This window comes from Vanacampus margaritifer, chromosome 18 (genome assembly GCF_051991255.1).
Source record: "Vanacampus margaritifer isolate UIUO_Vmar chromosome 18, RoL_Vmar_1.0, whole genome shotgun sequence".
Lineage (NCBI taxonomy): Eukaryota > Metazoa > Chordata > Actinopteri > Syngnathiformes > Syngnathidae > Vanacampus > Vanacampus margaritifer.
This window is the reverse complement of record NC_135449.1, coordinates 10,294,602-10,307,825: the sequence shown is the minus strand read 5'-3', so window position 1 is coordinate 10,307,825 and position 13,224 is coordinate 10,294,602. Positions and strand designations below refer to the sequence as shown.

The 13,224-nt window shown below is 40.1% G+C and overlaps 1 protein-coding gene across 2 annotated transcripts; it reads left to right on the top strand.

Moving 5' to 3' along the window:
- Positions 1-121: 121 nt before the first annotated feature.
- tmem184ba (transmembrane protein 184ba) lies at positions 122-12,622 on the top strand. 2 transcript variants are annotated; one of them, XM_077551263.1, is made up of 10 exons: positions 122-403; positions 498-551; positions 3,448-3,681; positions 5,035-5,200; positions 9,517-9,607; positions 9,694-9,861; positions 9,936-10,105; positions 11,517-11,711; positions 11,836-11,862; positions 11,977-12,622. In XM_077551263.1, the coding sequence occupies exons 3-10, from the start codon at positions 3,448-3,450 to the stop codon at positions 12,207-12,209; spliced, it is 1,284 nt and encodes a 427-aa protein (XP_077407389.1). In that variant the 5' UTR covers positions 122-403; positions 498-551; the 3' UTR covers positions 12,210-12,622. The 2 variants fall into 2 exon arrangements, with proteins under 2 accessions (XP_077407389.1, XP_077407390.1); XM_077551264.1 differs by lacking the exon at positions 11,836-11,862 and having other exon boundaries at positions 123-403.
- Positions 12,623-13,224: the final 602 nt, after the last annotated feature.

The following is a 13,224-nucleotide window of genomic DNA, read 5'->3' as shown; positions in this document are numbered from 1 at the left end:
CACTTCTAGCCCCACCTACTTCCGTGTTATTCAATTACCCTAGCCCTGATTGGCTGCCTCGTCTGGATCCCGTTGAGCGGGCGGGGCTTGTCTGATTTCCCCAGCCGACCTAAAAAGTCTTGGGAGAGAAAGGGAAGGGAGGGCTCGGGGCTAATGACAAGTTTGCCGTCTCGCCTTTCGGAGCACTTGACGGGAGTTTCGCTGGTAAAAGTGGGGACGAACGCGTACGAACGACAACGTTCAAGTTGTTGAACATGAAGAAGTGTGGATAACGTGAAGGTTAACGGGTCGGCGAGGGCTCAAAAATGGATGTGCGGGGGGGCGACGGTGCGGCGCTGAGCTGGAATTAAGGCTGTTTACGGGCTATTTCTGGTCGACACTCATTTGTCCGCGAGGCATTTTGGTAAGTCTAGCCTTTAAACGTCGTTTTAAAGTGCACGTGTACGCACAAATAGCGCATGTTACTACTAATAAAAACGTTTGTTTCTCAATTCCAGGGTTTAAAGCTCCACGTAATCTTTTTGTTCTGTCGCGAGGAATTGTTTGCAAAGGTGAGATTTTGTTTTGTTGCTTTGTCATTTTAGGCGCATTTAAACACATTCAAATGTCAATAACATGTTATGGTTTAGCAGTCAGCTGTCACCCCACACTTTTATTTGCATTGCTGATCCCCCAGCCCTTTGCCCCCCTCGAACCCCCCCCCCCCCCCCCCCGAGCCCCAATTCCATCTGTTGCAAACTCCTGACCTTATGACACACATAGGTTATTATTCCTGCGTGTGCGTGATTTATTTGCCTTTTTATTGAAACGCGCAGATGTCCCTTGTACACCCCCCCCCCCCCCCCCCTCAGTCGACAATATGTGTGTGACTGCTGATGCCTTCACTTCTCCTCTTTATGTGTACATCTGCTGATCCCCTGCAAACCAATACAAATGACCTCGCCAGGCACACACAGAGCAGAGAAACCCCTCAATCCTCCATAGAGAGGCATGAGAGTAACACGATCTATTTTATTAAGATGTCAAATTAAACTAGACAATGTGCAAATTCGGAAGAAATTGCATGTGTAGGCTGTGAGGCTGAATGCAAAACAATAATTATCTGAGATGATATTGAATGATGTGAAGTATAATCAATTATAAACAATGAGCTGGAAATAGCTGAGCATGTTGAAGTTGAAATGGTTTGAATCAATCAAGGGATGTTCAAGTAGTCGGCAGGTAAACGCTGAACAGTTGAATGTTGGAACCGTTTGAATCAATGAATAAATGTAGAAATTGTTTTGCGGGGAAAAAACAGAAAGGGGTAAGGTGTTAAGAATCAAGTAGGGAATGGACTAATAATCATTCCTAAAGTGAAATGAATGAGTCAAATGATTTGAATATTACTTCGAAATGATGCAAATGTGTAATGTTGAATCTGCCATTAAAAATGAATGCGTTACAAAATCGAGAATTGTGGGTAAGGCGTGAATATTTGGAATAAGAAAAATGGAAGCAAGAATGGCGTAAATATTTGGAATATGTTAGAATTGGAATGACGAGAATCGGATGAATTATGTAGAAGTAGATAGATGCCAAAATATGGAGGAATAAAAAAAAAAAAGGAATAACGTGTGTGAAAGCCACAGCCTTCACACAATTATATTAGGCTCATGACATGTGTCCAGATGTTCTTGTTGTGTGTTAAGTCACCCAATGTGACTTGTGATCAATTGGCACATTACTCAGGGAGAAAATGAACATTTGGTTTACCAAACTGTCATCACTGATTACCTTGGCTGGATTCACACACTGCAGGTTGTAATACCCACATTTGATTTCATGTCTGTATCCTTCATAGTCCTATTTATTTGACTAACAATATTAGGGCCCGACCAATTAAAACTGTTGGCGGATGTCTTGGCGACAATTTGCAACCTTGAACAAACCCTGACAAAAAAATAAAATAAAAATCAACATTTACTAAGTTCTCAGGACTTATAATAGTTAAGTTACTGACAAAACATTATTTATGCATGACACCCTTCAATTAAAGATATTTCATATATTATATATTATTATATATAGATATTTTTGGTTACCCACAAGGGATGGACGTTCACCATATGTCCTTTATATCAGCATTTAAATGACAAAATTCAGGCCGTTGTTATTTTGAAAAGGCCTAATATCGTTTGATTCATTCACTCATTTAGTGCCGTTGACGGCTATAAACGTCAAAAATCCATTTTTAACTAGGCTGGCAGTGAATGAGTTAATAATCTTTTCTTTTTTTAATTGCGTCAGGCGATTATTTTTTAAATTGTAATTAATCACATGACTTCAATAATCAACTCACAACTAATCACAAATTTTATATCTGTTCTAAATATACAAAAAAAAATTTAAAGGTTTTCATACGCTTATTAACAAAAGTGGAAAAAGTGTTAAACTAATTTGAATTTTTTTACGTCTATAGCCGTCAATGGCAGTGAATGAGGTAAAAATTAGGGGCGTCAGGCGATTTAAATCTTTAATTGTAATTAATCGCATGACTTCACTAGTTAACTCACAACTAATCACAAATTTTTGTATCTGTTCTAAATGTTCAATAAAAAAAATCTAGGTTTTCACACTCTTGTTAACAAAAGTGGAAAAAAAATGTTAAACTAATAGAAATAGTTAAAAAAAAAAATCCATATCCGTTGGAAGTAAAAACAAAACAACCTTGTGGCGCTTATCTATTATAATAGACTTTAGACATGACTCCCTTAAATTTTCTTCTTTCATGGCCACTTTCTGTCAGAGTCAATAAAACAAACTTAAGAAGTCACCCGAGAGGCAAGCTACCGTCCGCTGGCAAAAATGATGGCAGTACATTGCATCATCGCTTAAATACCTTTGTTCCCATTTAGGAAAAAAAAAAACTTGAAACTGCCTCTTTGGATTGTGCCTTTTGCTGTAACTAGACAAGGAAATAGCAATTCCTTGTAAGACAATGATGTCATAGATCACACCCAGTCAAGTCACATCATGCTTTATGGTGTCATCAGAGAAAGGCTTAGCAATATTGTAGCATGCGTTGAGGTTGCTCGTCCTAATCTATTGCCTTCTGAAACAGCTCAAGCAACTAAGTCCAAACAAATTGACAGTAACTCTGAGGTATGAATGCTTCCTGAAAAAAAAACGTCTTATTTAATGTAATTGGACTCATGTGCCGTTGCCCGTGTGACTCGCACATCCTTGTCCACATGACACCCGTTGACTTCCCATACTTCTTTTTGGGCCCCTGTGTTTTGTTTTGTTTTTGTCAAGGATGACACATTACGCAAATAACAAATCGGCCATCTTTAAGCCAGGTTGATGATTAATGGTGGAATAGGCATTTGCATAAATACTGTATGGCTCACATTTGCTCCTTGGCTAATATGTCATCTTTTCTATAACCCTGAACCCCCCCCTCAGATGCAGAGGCTGTGGAGGCGAGATGTGCCCCTCTCAGAGAGGCTGGGGGCGGACGGCCCTTTGGTGGATGCGCCAGGGTCATCGGCGACGCCACCGCCGGGAGGGCCCAACATCTCCTGGCTCCCCGAAGCCCCGTTGCTTAGCCAGGACCCGCCCACGTTCCTCATGACCCCCACGGCCCAGGCCGTGTCTGGCTTCTTCGTCTGGGCCGCCCTCGTCCTTACCTGTCACCAGGTAAGGAAGGCAAACTCTCTTACTGTTCATACAACAGAATGATAAATAAAATAAAATATATATTTCCAAAAGGCCCATTTCTCTTTAGTCTAAATGTAGGTTAGTGAGCACTTCTCCTTTGCCAAAATAATCCATCCACCTCACAGGTGTAGCGTACATAAATCAAAATAAGGCTTAGAGTCGATCCACAATAAAAAGCCAATCTAAAATGTGCAGTTTTACTGTATTAGGTTCATTGGTTCTCATTTACATTGGATTATACATAATATAATTTTTATTAATTGTTTAATATAGAGTTTATTATTTAATGAGCCAGTTAGATGAAACATGAATAAATCAATTTTATGATCCAATTTAAGAGGGAAAAAAAAGCTAAATTAATGCAACAGGGTATTATCGGACTCTTGATAATGTAACTGGGTCACTAAACGGACACCACAGGGCACACTTTGCCCACCCCTACTCACTCACTCTGCACTCTTTACACAACTGTGTCTCATCTATTAATAAACAGCCAGATATTTACTTTTTACATTTTTATTTCGTTCAGTGCCATTGACGACTATACACGTCAAAGATTTATTTTGAACTGGGCTGGCAGTGAACGAGTTAAAAGTGGCCCAAAAGATTACTTCTTATCATCCTTAATTGATTTTTGAAACAAATGATTCAAGGATGTCCAAAGGTTTTTTTTTTTCATTTATTTTTGTTTATTTCATTTAAAATCTTCCAAGCAATTTCATATTATTTATAAATTGTAGTGTTAAAAAAAAAAAAACGACATCACAGCTTTCTGTTAAGAGCAAAGTTAAGCAAAACTAGAAATGATCCACCCCTGTATTATGTGGAATCGAAACAAGAGAAAAAAGGGTTTCCAAGTAAGAAGGCGGTCATTTAAAAAAATAGTGCCGTTAAAGGAACTTTAAATTAACTCAAAATGAACGCACTTTTTTTTTAACATCCCTTAAGTAAAATAGTGATGCGGGCCGTGCCAAATGTTTTTTTTTTAAATATATGTTGTGGGCCTCTAAAGAAATAGGCGGACCGCAAATGGCCCGCAGGCCGTAGTTTGGACAACCTGGTCCGAACTAAATCTTTATCTCACTGTTAGTGTCTGAAATAACCCCACCCCCACGACACCGGCACCGGTTCTGCAAAAGGTAAACAATCAGCCGCACGGGCCCAGCAACGAGCCCAGGTTGCCCGGCAACATCCCCTCAGCAGGTGTATGTGACACGGAGCGTGAACAAACACGCACGCACCAAGACATGCCAACTTGATCTACCTTGGAACTGAAAGGCACGTTTTAAAGAATTATTTACGCTCTCCCAACGATTTTTTTTTTTTTTTCAGATCTACATGCACCTGCGTTTTTACAGCTCGCCCCGAGAGCAACGGCACATCGTGCGCATCCTCTTCATTGTACCCATCTACGCCATCGACTCGTGGCTCAGCCTCCTCTTTTTCACCAACGACCAGTTCTACGTGTACTTTGGCACCGTCAGGGACTGCTATGAGGGTAAGAACAAACTTGCGCCGGATGCAAAGTTGCCCTGCGGCAATACACGTTGAAATCCTTTTTCCAACTTGGAGTGGGCGACTTTTCCAGTTGAGTTGGAACATGCGGTCAAATCTGGAGAGGAACAATCTGTCCATCCGTTGTTAATTGATTCGTTTGCCCACATAAGGGGCCCATTCATTTAAGTGTTACGTGAATGTTGTGCAGTGGACTCCAAACATTTGGAAAAGTGACCAGTTTTTCGCCATGTCCCCTACTTGGGGAACCCCCTCCTCCGATTGGCTGATGAGTTTCAATTACTCAAGCAAGTCAAAAATTCTGTGACATCAACGGGTCCAAATTACCGGGATGTCAGCAATGTTGAAAAAAAATTGTCGTAAAAGTGTGAGAATAACTTAAAGGCCTTTCGTGGATGATAGTGTGTGCATGGGCGCTAACAATCTAAGAATGTCCATGAGCCAGGAACCATTCCATTATTTCCTGTTGTAAAATAGTTAGAAAAAGTTTATAAAAATAAAAAAAAGGCTTGGCTGTATTTCTGTTCATTCATGATAGCACCATAGATGTGCACGTGTTTATCTGTTGCAGTAGTGACGCTAGCAAATTTGGTCCCAACTGTTAACATGCTATTGCTAATATTACTGACTAACTGAATGGCACCGCCTCCATTGATGGTGATAATTAGGATGGAAGTACAGTAGTCCGTTTAAAAATATATATACATAGCAAAAGTTAGAGTTAAAATTCCAGGATTGAATTTTTGAGAGTTGATTTTAACTCCTTAAGTGTAATTTTAACATTTTCAGAGTTGATCACTTAGTGTCAGAATCACTCTGCAAAGATGTCATTGATTAAGCTCCGCCTTCGCACCGGTACTTCTCCAGTTTGAGAGCGCCATGTCAGCGCCGTTTCCCTCCTCGCTTTTTTATGATCAGCATGCACTAAAGTGTCTGAGCTGAAACACTAAAAACGGTTTGATATGCAAAGCTCAGTAGTTTCAGATGACAGCCTGTATAGTATCATACCTTCTTTCACCATCTTTTGATTTAATGTGAAAAGGTCAAATAAAGGCCACTGACTCAAAAGTACTTTTTTTCAGTAATAAATTGGAGTATGATACTAGTTGGTGTAATATTTTAACACTATGCTAGGTTAAATCAACACTAACCAGTGTTGACTATTCTAATGAAAGCAACTCATTTGAGTGTTAAAAAGTATTATACTACAGTAGATGGTACAATATTTTAACACTACGCTAGTGTAAAATCAACACTGACCGGTGTTGACTATTGTAATGAAAGCAACTCATTTTGAGTGTTAGAAAGTATGATACTAAATGGTGCAATATTTTAACATTACACTAGTGTAAGATCAACACTGACCTGTGTTGACTGTGGTAATGAAAGAAACTCGTTTTGAGTGTTAAAAAGTACTCTACCAAATAGTGCAATATTTTAACACTACGCTAGTGTAAAATCAACACTGACCGGTGTTGACTATTCTAATGAAAGTAACTCATTTTGAGTGTTAAAAATTACTCTACCAAATAGTGCAATACTTTAACACTACACTAGTGTAAAATCAACACTGACCTGTGTTGACTATTCTAATGAAAGTAACTCATTTTGAGTGTTAAAAAGTACTCTACCAAATAGTGCAATACTTTAACACTACACTAGTTTAAAATCAACACTGACCGGTGTTGACTATTGTAATAAAAGCAACTCGTTTTGAGTGTTAAAAGGTATGATACTAGATGGTGCAATATTTTAACATTACACTAGTGTAAGATCAACACTGATCTGTGTTGACTGTGGTAATGAAAGAAACTCGTTTTGAGTGTTAAAAAGTACTATACTAGATGGTGCAATATTTTAACACTACCCTATTGTTAAATCAGCACTGACCAGTGTTGACTTTTCTAATGAAAGCAACTCGTTTTGAGTGTTAAAAAGTACTATACTAGATGGTGCGATATTTTAACACCAGTGTTGACTTGTGTTAATTTTCAGCTACCATCAGAGTGTGTAATTTTTATTAACACTTTTAAAAGTGCTGTTTTAACTATATTTAGTGTAGACCACTATAGACACTGAAGTGTTAAATTTAACTCTGCAGGTGGTGAAGAACCGCTGCCGATTTTGCTGTGCAGTCGAGCAGACAGACAACAATTTACCTCCCCTCATAATTTCTCTCCTTGTCCAATATTAGCGTTTGCGTCATTCTATTGAAAATCCCAAGCCACTGAGCCCTGACCCGAGTAAGGATGGCTGGCCTGTTGCATGGCAACAACACTCCGAAAGGGTTCTCGGCTATTGGACAAGCTGCCACAAGATAATGAGTTCCCGGCAACCCAACTTGCTCGCAAAGTTCTCATTGTATGCACGCCTACTGTATCACCGTGGCAACCGACCTGCCTGACAAACGTGAACAAACGGTCAACATGGAAGTCCCATCAGCTCGTTGTTGACATCCAATGCAGCGCACGCACATCACATTTTCACACTTTTTGCATTGAACCAATTACACAATCATCCGCCTGACGTTATTGTACAGCGCACAAAGACGGAAGATCCCGGCGGGGAGGGGGAGGAAAACAGGATTAGCACGCCGGTGTTTATGAGCCGCTTTGCTTGTCATCGTCCTCATGCTGAGAAAGCACACAGGGGACTTAATCCACTCCCCACATGAGACATTTGGTGACCACCAAAGACGCTCTTGTGTGTGTGTTTGTGTTTGAACTTTTAACACATTAACAAATTATCATTTCAAGACCTTCATGTTTTAGATTTAATGTCCTGTGTCCCCCGATGAGTTGCAGGACTGTTTTTAGGTTGGGTCCAAGAGGTCGAGGTTGAATAAATACAACCTGTGTTCAAAGTGTCCCAGTCCAGTCCGCTCCAGCAGTCCTCGCTACCCCCTCCCTTCCCCTCACTGGGGCTTTTATTGCCTCATTAAAAAAACAAAACAAAAAAAAAACTCCACCCTACGGGGCTTTAACAGCGTTCTTTTGATTTAGGCACAGGAGGAATTTTGAATTTCACATTTGACTTGACCCAAATATAGGGACTGTTTTTTCCAAGAGCATGAACACGAAAAATAAACCGAGGTTAAACAAAAACACATGAAAGTGACTAGATAAAAAATATTTAGTGACTCATTTGTTTTACTTTTGTATGATTTGTTTATTATTATACTGTATAGAAGGTAAAGATAACTTTATGGCTACGGGGGCCCCACAATTTAAAAAATGAGTACTACTGGGGGGGCACATAGGGCCATGCATTTCCTAAACGGATGTATGTCAAAAATGCTATTTTGAATAATTTTTGGACAAAATAAATGCTCATTAATATATTACATTTTTGATTTCATACATTTTTAGATGCATGCATTTGATGCATAAAAGATCTAAAAAAATTGAGATTTTTTTTATGCTTTCTTTCTCTTGCATAAAATAAAAGACCATTCAAGGATGGCACAAAACTGCTGAACAAGGAACCAACATTACCTCATTCACTCCCAGCCATTTTCACTGAAGCAATTCCCTTCGCTCCCGGCTGTGTTACTGGATTTTGACAGATTTTCCAAGGCCCACAGAATATTGTGTTCTATTGCTATAAAAACATGGAACCTACCAAAAGAAAGATTAAAGTCTCTTCTTTCATCAGGAAAAAATATATTTCCGTCTATTTCCATTTTGTAGCAATTAGAATATAGCTAGGTTTCATCATTATTCACAAATCGGTGAATATCCAAAAGGGGAAAGAGCTTTTTGCAACATAGCCCTGGTTGAGCTCTTATACTCTGCTGCCACCTGCTGGTCGTTTTTGAAATAACTAACATCTAACTTCAACCATTCTCTTCAGTTCAGAGGCTGCATCAAAGCCTTGTGTATGCGCTAGCATGAAAAGCATGCTAACAGGAAGTTAGCATCAACTTCAGGAGTGATTTTCCTTCAAATAACACTTCCCAAAGGCTCAAATTCTTCCTAATGTGTGAAAAATGAGTTATTTTAATCAAATTAAATCGCAACTTTTTTCTCTACTCACTTTAAATGTGTCCAACATGGATGCACGGCAACAAACTGCCCCCAAGATACCCCCCAAAAAGATATTTTTAAATAATTGTTTTGTTTTTTTTGCCAAAAATCGGTATTGGGCCCTATTTAGCATAATTGAGTCCAAACTGTTCATGAATTTGTATAGCATTTGTCTATTTGTGGCCTCTTGCTTAAAGTCATTCGTAATGGTCTCTATCTCACTCGCCTCGTCTGCTACTAGGAAATCAAACAAAATGTCTCTTTTTGTCCCCAGCGTTTGTGATCTACAACTTCTTGAGTTTGTGTTATGAATACCTTGGAGGCGAGAGCGCCATCATGGCAGAGATCCGAGGCAAGCCCATCGAGTAAGTTTGGTTTGCAAGCATTTTTCTCCTTCCAAGTCCACGAGAGTTTGTGAAACTTAATTGACAATTTGTCCCCGCGCCGTCAGGTCCAGCTGCATGTTCGGCACGTGCTGCCTGAAGGGGAAGGCCTACTCCATCGGCTTCCTGCGCTTCTGCAAGCAAGCCACGCTGCAGTTCTGCGTGGTCAAGCCGCTCATGGCCACCATCACCGTCATCCTGCAGGCGTACGGCAAATACAAAGACGGAGACTTCAAGTAGGATGACGTTTAGCGCCTGACGTCCAAAATGAAAGCCGGCGTGACGTTTGGGTTTTGTTGTGGCTCCACAGCGTCGCCAGCGGTTACCTGTACGTCACCATCGTCTGCAACATCTCCGTCAGCTTGTCTCTGTACGCCCTCTTCCTGTTTTACTTCGCCACCCGCAACCTGCTCAGCCCCTACGGGCCCATTCTCAAGTTCTTCATGGTCAAGTCGGTCATCTTCCTCTCTTTCTGGCAAGGTACGGCAAATCTAGGATACAGGTGCGTGCCCAAAAATTTTAATATGGAGAAAAGGTGGAAGAGGTGGTGACCAGGATGCGCAGGGTTTGTCTGTCCTTTTACGTTTTAAAACAAATTGATTTTTCTTTGATATTCAAATTTTTTTTGCATCCACCTGTACACTCTAAAAACAGTTAGGGGTGTAACGATATATGAACCTCACAATACGATAATCATCACGTTATTATGGGGAGCTTGGCGAGATAAAAAAAAGCTCACTATAATATGTAAAAAGTCACGATATTGTAAATAAATAAATACTTCTTTTTTTTTATTATCAAAAGCTCATATTGGGGGGGGGGTCACAATATTGTGTTTGTGTATATAATAACACTAGTGACGGAGAAGTAGGCTTGGCCATAGCGTCATGTGCTCCGATTGGTTCAGCGGCGCAAAGCATCATGGTCTATGTAGCTCACAATGTTGTGTTTGGCTGAAGCGGGCCAAAAGTTTTTTTTTTTTTTTTGACAGCATTGTTGAAAAATATTTGCTGGTATGACTGACTGATTTAGAGGAGTGATTAAGTGCCCTAAACATTCCTAATTAAAATTAAGTTGTACTAATAAACTAAACACCAGAGGGTGGTAGAACTGCACAAATGGAATATAACCTCACATTTTTAACTCATTCACTCTCAGCCATTTTGACCGAAGCAACCCCCTTCGCTCTCAGCTGTTTTACTGGATTTTAACTGATTTTGCAAGGCCCACTGAATATTTTGTTGTATTGCTATAAAACATGGAATCTATCAAAAAAAGATTAGAGTTTCTTCTTTCAACAGGAAAAAAAATTTGTTTTCGTTTTGCAGCAATTAGCATTAGAATATAGCTAAGTTTTATCACTATTCATAAATCTGTTAAAAACAGTGGGGGAAAAGAGCTTTTTGCAACATGGCCCTGGTTGAGCTCTTATACTCTGCTGCCACCCGCTGGCCGTTTTTGTAATTACTACCATTGCTTCACCCGTTCTCTGCAGTTCAGAGGCTGCATCAAAGCCTTCTGCATGCTCTATCATAAAAAAAAAAAAACGTATAAATACGTCTTTGGGGCACGTAAAACATTTAAAATAGAACGTATTTATACGTTTTTGGGAGCAAATGAGTTAATATCGTGACATTACGACGGCAATATTGTGGCACTTTTAATATCGCAATATCACAATATTGCCGTTACATCCCTAAAAAAAATTGACTATGGGTCAAAAATTGCCCGATCCTCTACTTGGGTCTGTTTAGTGTCATTTTGTATAAAACAGCCCAAAACGTTGGGTCAAATTAACCCATAATCGGGTTACTTTTGACGTAACTTTTTTTTAGAGCGTATATTCTTTGTGATAGATCTTGCTTTTGAACGGGATTTGATCTCCGCACAGGCGTGTTCCTGGCCGTCATGGAGAAGTGCGGCGCCATCCCCCAGATTAACTCCGTGGAGGTGTCGGTCGGCGAGGGCACCGTCGCCGCCGGTTACCAGGACTTCATCATTTGCGTGGAGATGTTTTTTGCGGCGCTGGTCCTGCGTCTCGCCTTCACGTACAGAGTCTACATGGACAAAAGTATGAGTGCACAAGGTGAGATGTGCATTGATTCTTTTTTTATTTTTTTTTAGCTACTGGCTTTTCCCTCCTTTTTGCTCTTCTTTCTCGTTCTTACACAAACCTTCATTTCCTTTTCCTTCTCCGCCGCATCTTGAAGGACCCCTCCCTGCATACGGAGAGTTCGGTACGTTACACGCTTCCTGCTCTTCCAAGACGCTTTCTCCGTTTAACCAGATGTCGTCCATAAACGACGCACAGCCGCCATTTTCCAACTTTTCACCGCCGTCTCCTCGCGCAGGCGCCTGCGCCCCGATGAAGAGCATCTCCAGCAGCCTGAAGGAGACGATGAACCCGGGCGACATGGTCCAGGACGCCATCCACAACTTCTCGCCGGCCTACCAGCAGTACACCCAGCAGTCCACGCTGGAGCAGGGCGTGCCGCCGCCGCCCGCCACGCGCACCCTCGGCGGCGTCGGCAACCACGGGGACACGGAGAAAACCCTCCTGCTCAGCTCGGACGATGAATTCTAGACGCGCAGAAATGGAGGTGGTCTTCCTCTAGGCGGTCCTCGCGTGTGCGTTTATGTGAGAATGGTTAGTGGCCGTTTGTTATTTCATCATCAGAGCATGAATGAAAGTATAAACAAAGGAAATTTCCTTTGGATGCTATAAGCTTGTCTGGTGTAAAACACCTGCTTGATTAGTTACTATTTTTTTATTTTAAGGATGGACTGTTTTTAACTTTTACTCAAAAGTTTGATGACTGATAGAATATTCATTTTTTTATCGCACAACTCAATTTTGTTTTGCCTGTATTTTATTCTGATAATTTTGTGACGTTGAGCTTTTTGGACATTTGCTACGTCATGACAACCTGAAAGGGAGAGAAAAAACCCCATTGTTTATTCAGTTTACAATAAATTGGCAAAGTACTGCAAAATGTGTGCTAGTAGCCTGGAAATTAATATATTTATCTGAAAACTTTCAGCTGTATGAGTCTGTGTACAGTTAGGGACGGAACCCCGTCGCAAGCTCCTACCTATGTCTAAATGGAGCTCCTCTTCAACGGTTTAGATTTTTTGGCACCAAGATGCCAAAAATCATCATTAAATATCAAACAAAGATACAACAAAATGTCAATTAATTAATTGTGGCTAATCTCATTTTGGGGCAAAAGTTGTGTGCAGTTTTAGTGATTACACCCAAACCTGAGTACCTCCAGACCTGTAAAAACCTATAAAAAAGAAAAATTGCAAGAAACTTGGACAAAAAAACAAAACAGATGAGGGATTTATGACAGTGGAATTCTTTTCTTTTTTTTCAACAAAATTGCAAGCAGAAAAAAAGAACAGATGATGGATTTATGACTTTTGATAGTTTTTTTTTGTCATGGCAATATTATATTTATTTGCAAAAAATAAATAATCCAGTGTCATAAATCCCTCATGTTTTTTTCCCAATTTTGTTGCACTTTTAAATTAAGTTGCCCCCCCCCCCCAAAAAAAAAGAAAGAAAATTGCAACAAAGTTGCAAAAACAAAACAGAT

Bases quoted from the DNA above. Each gene is read 5' to 3' on its own strand.
- tmem184ba (XM_077551263.1), top strand. From the start codon at position 3,448: ATGCAGAGGCTGTGGAGGCGAGATGTGCCCCTCTCAGAGAGGCTGGGG. The intron at 3,682-5,034 runs GTAAGGAAGGCA...TTTTTTTTTCAG, and splicing joins TCGTCCTTACCTGTCACCAG to ATCTACATGCACCTGCGTTT. The intron at 5,201-9,516 runs GTAAGAACAAAC...TTTTGTCCCCAG, and splicing joins CGTCAGGGACTGCTATGAGG to CGTTTGTGATCTACAACTTC.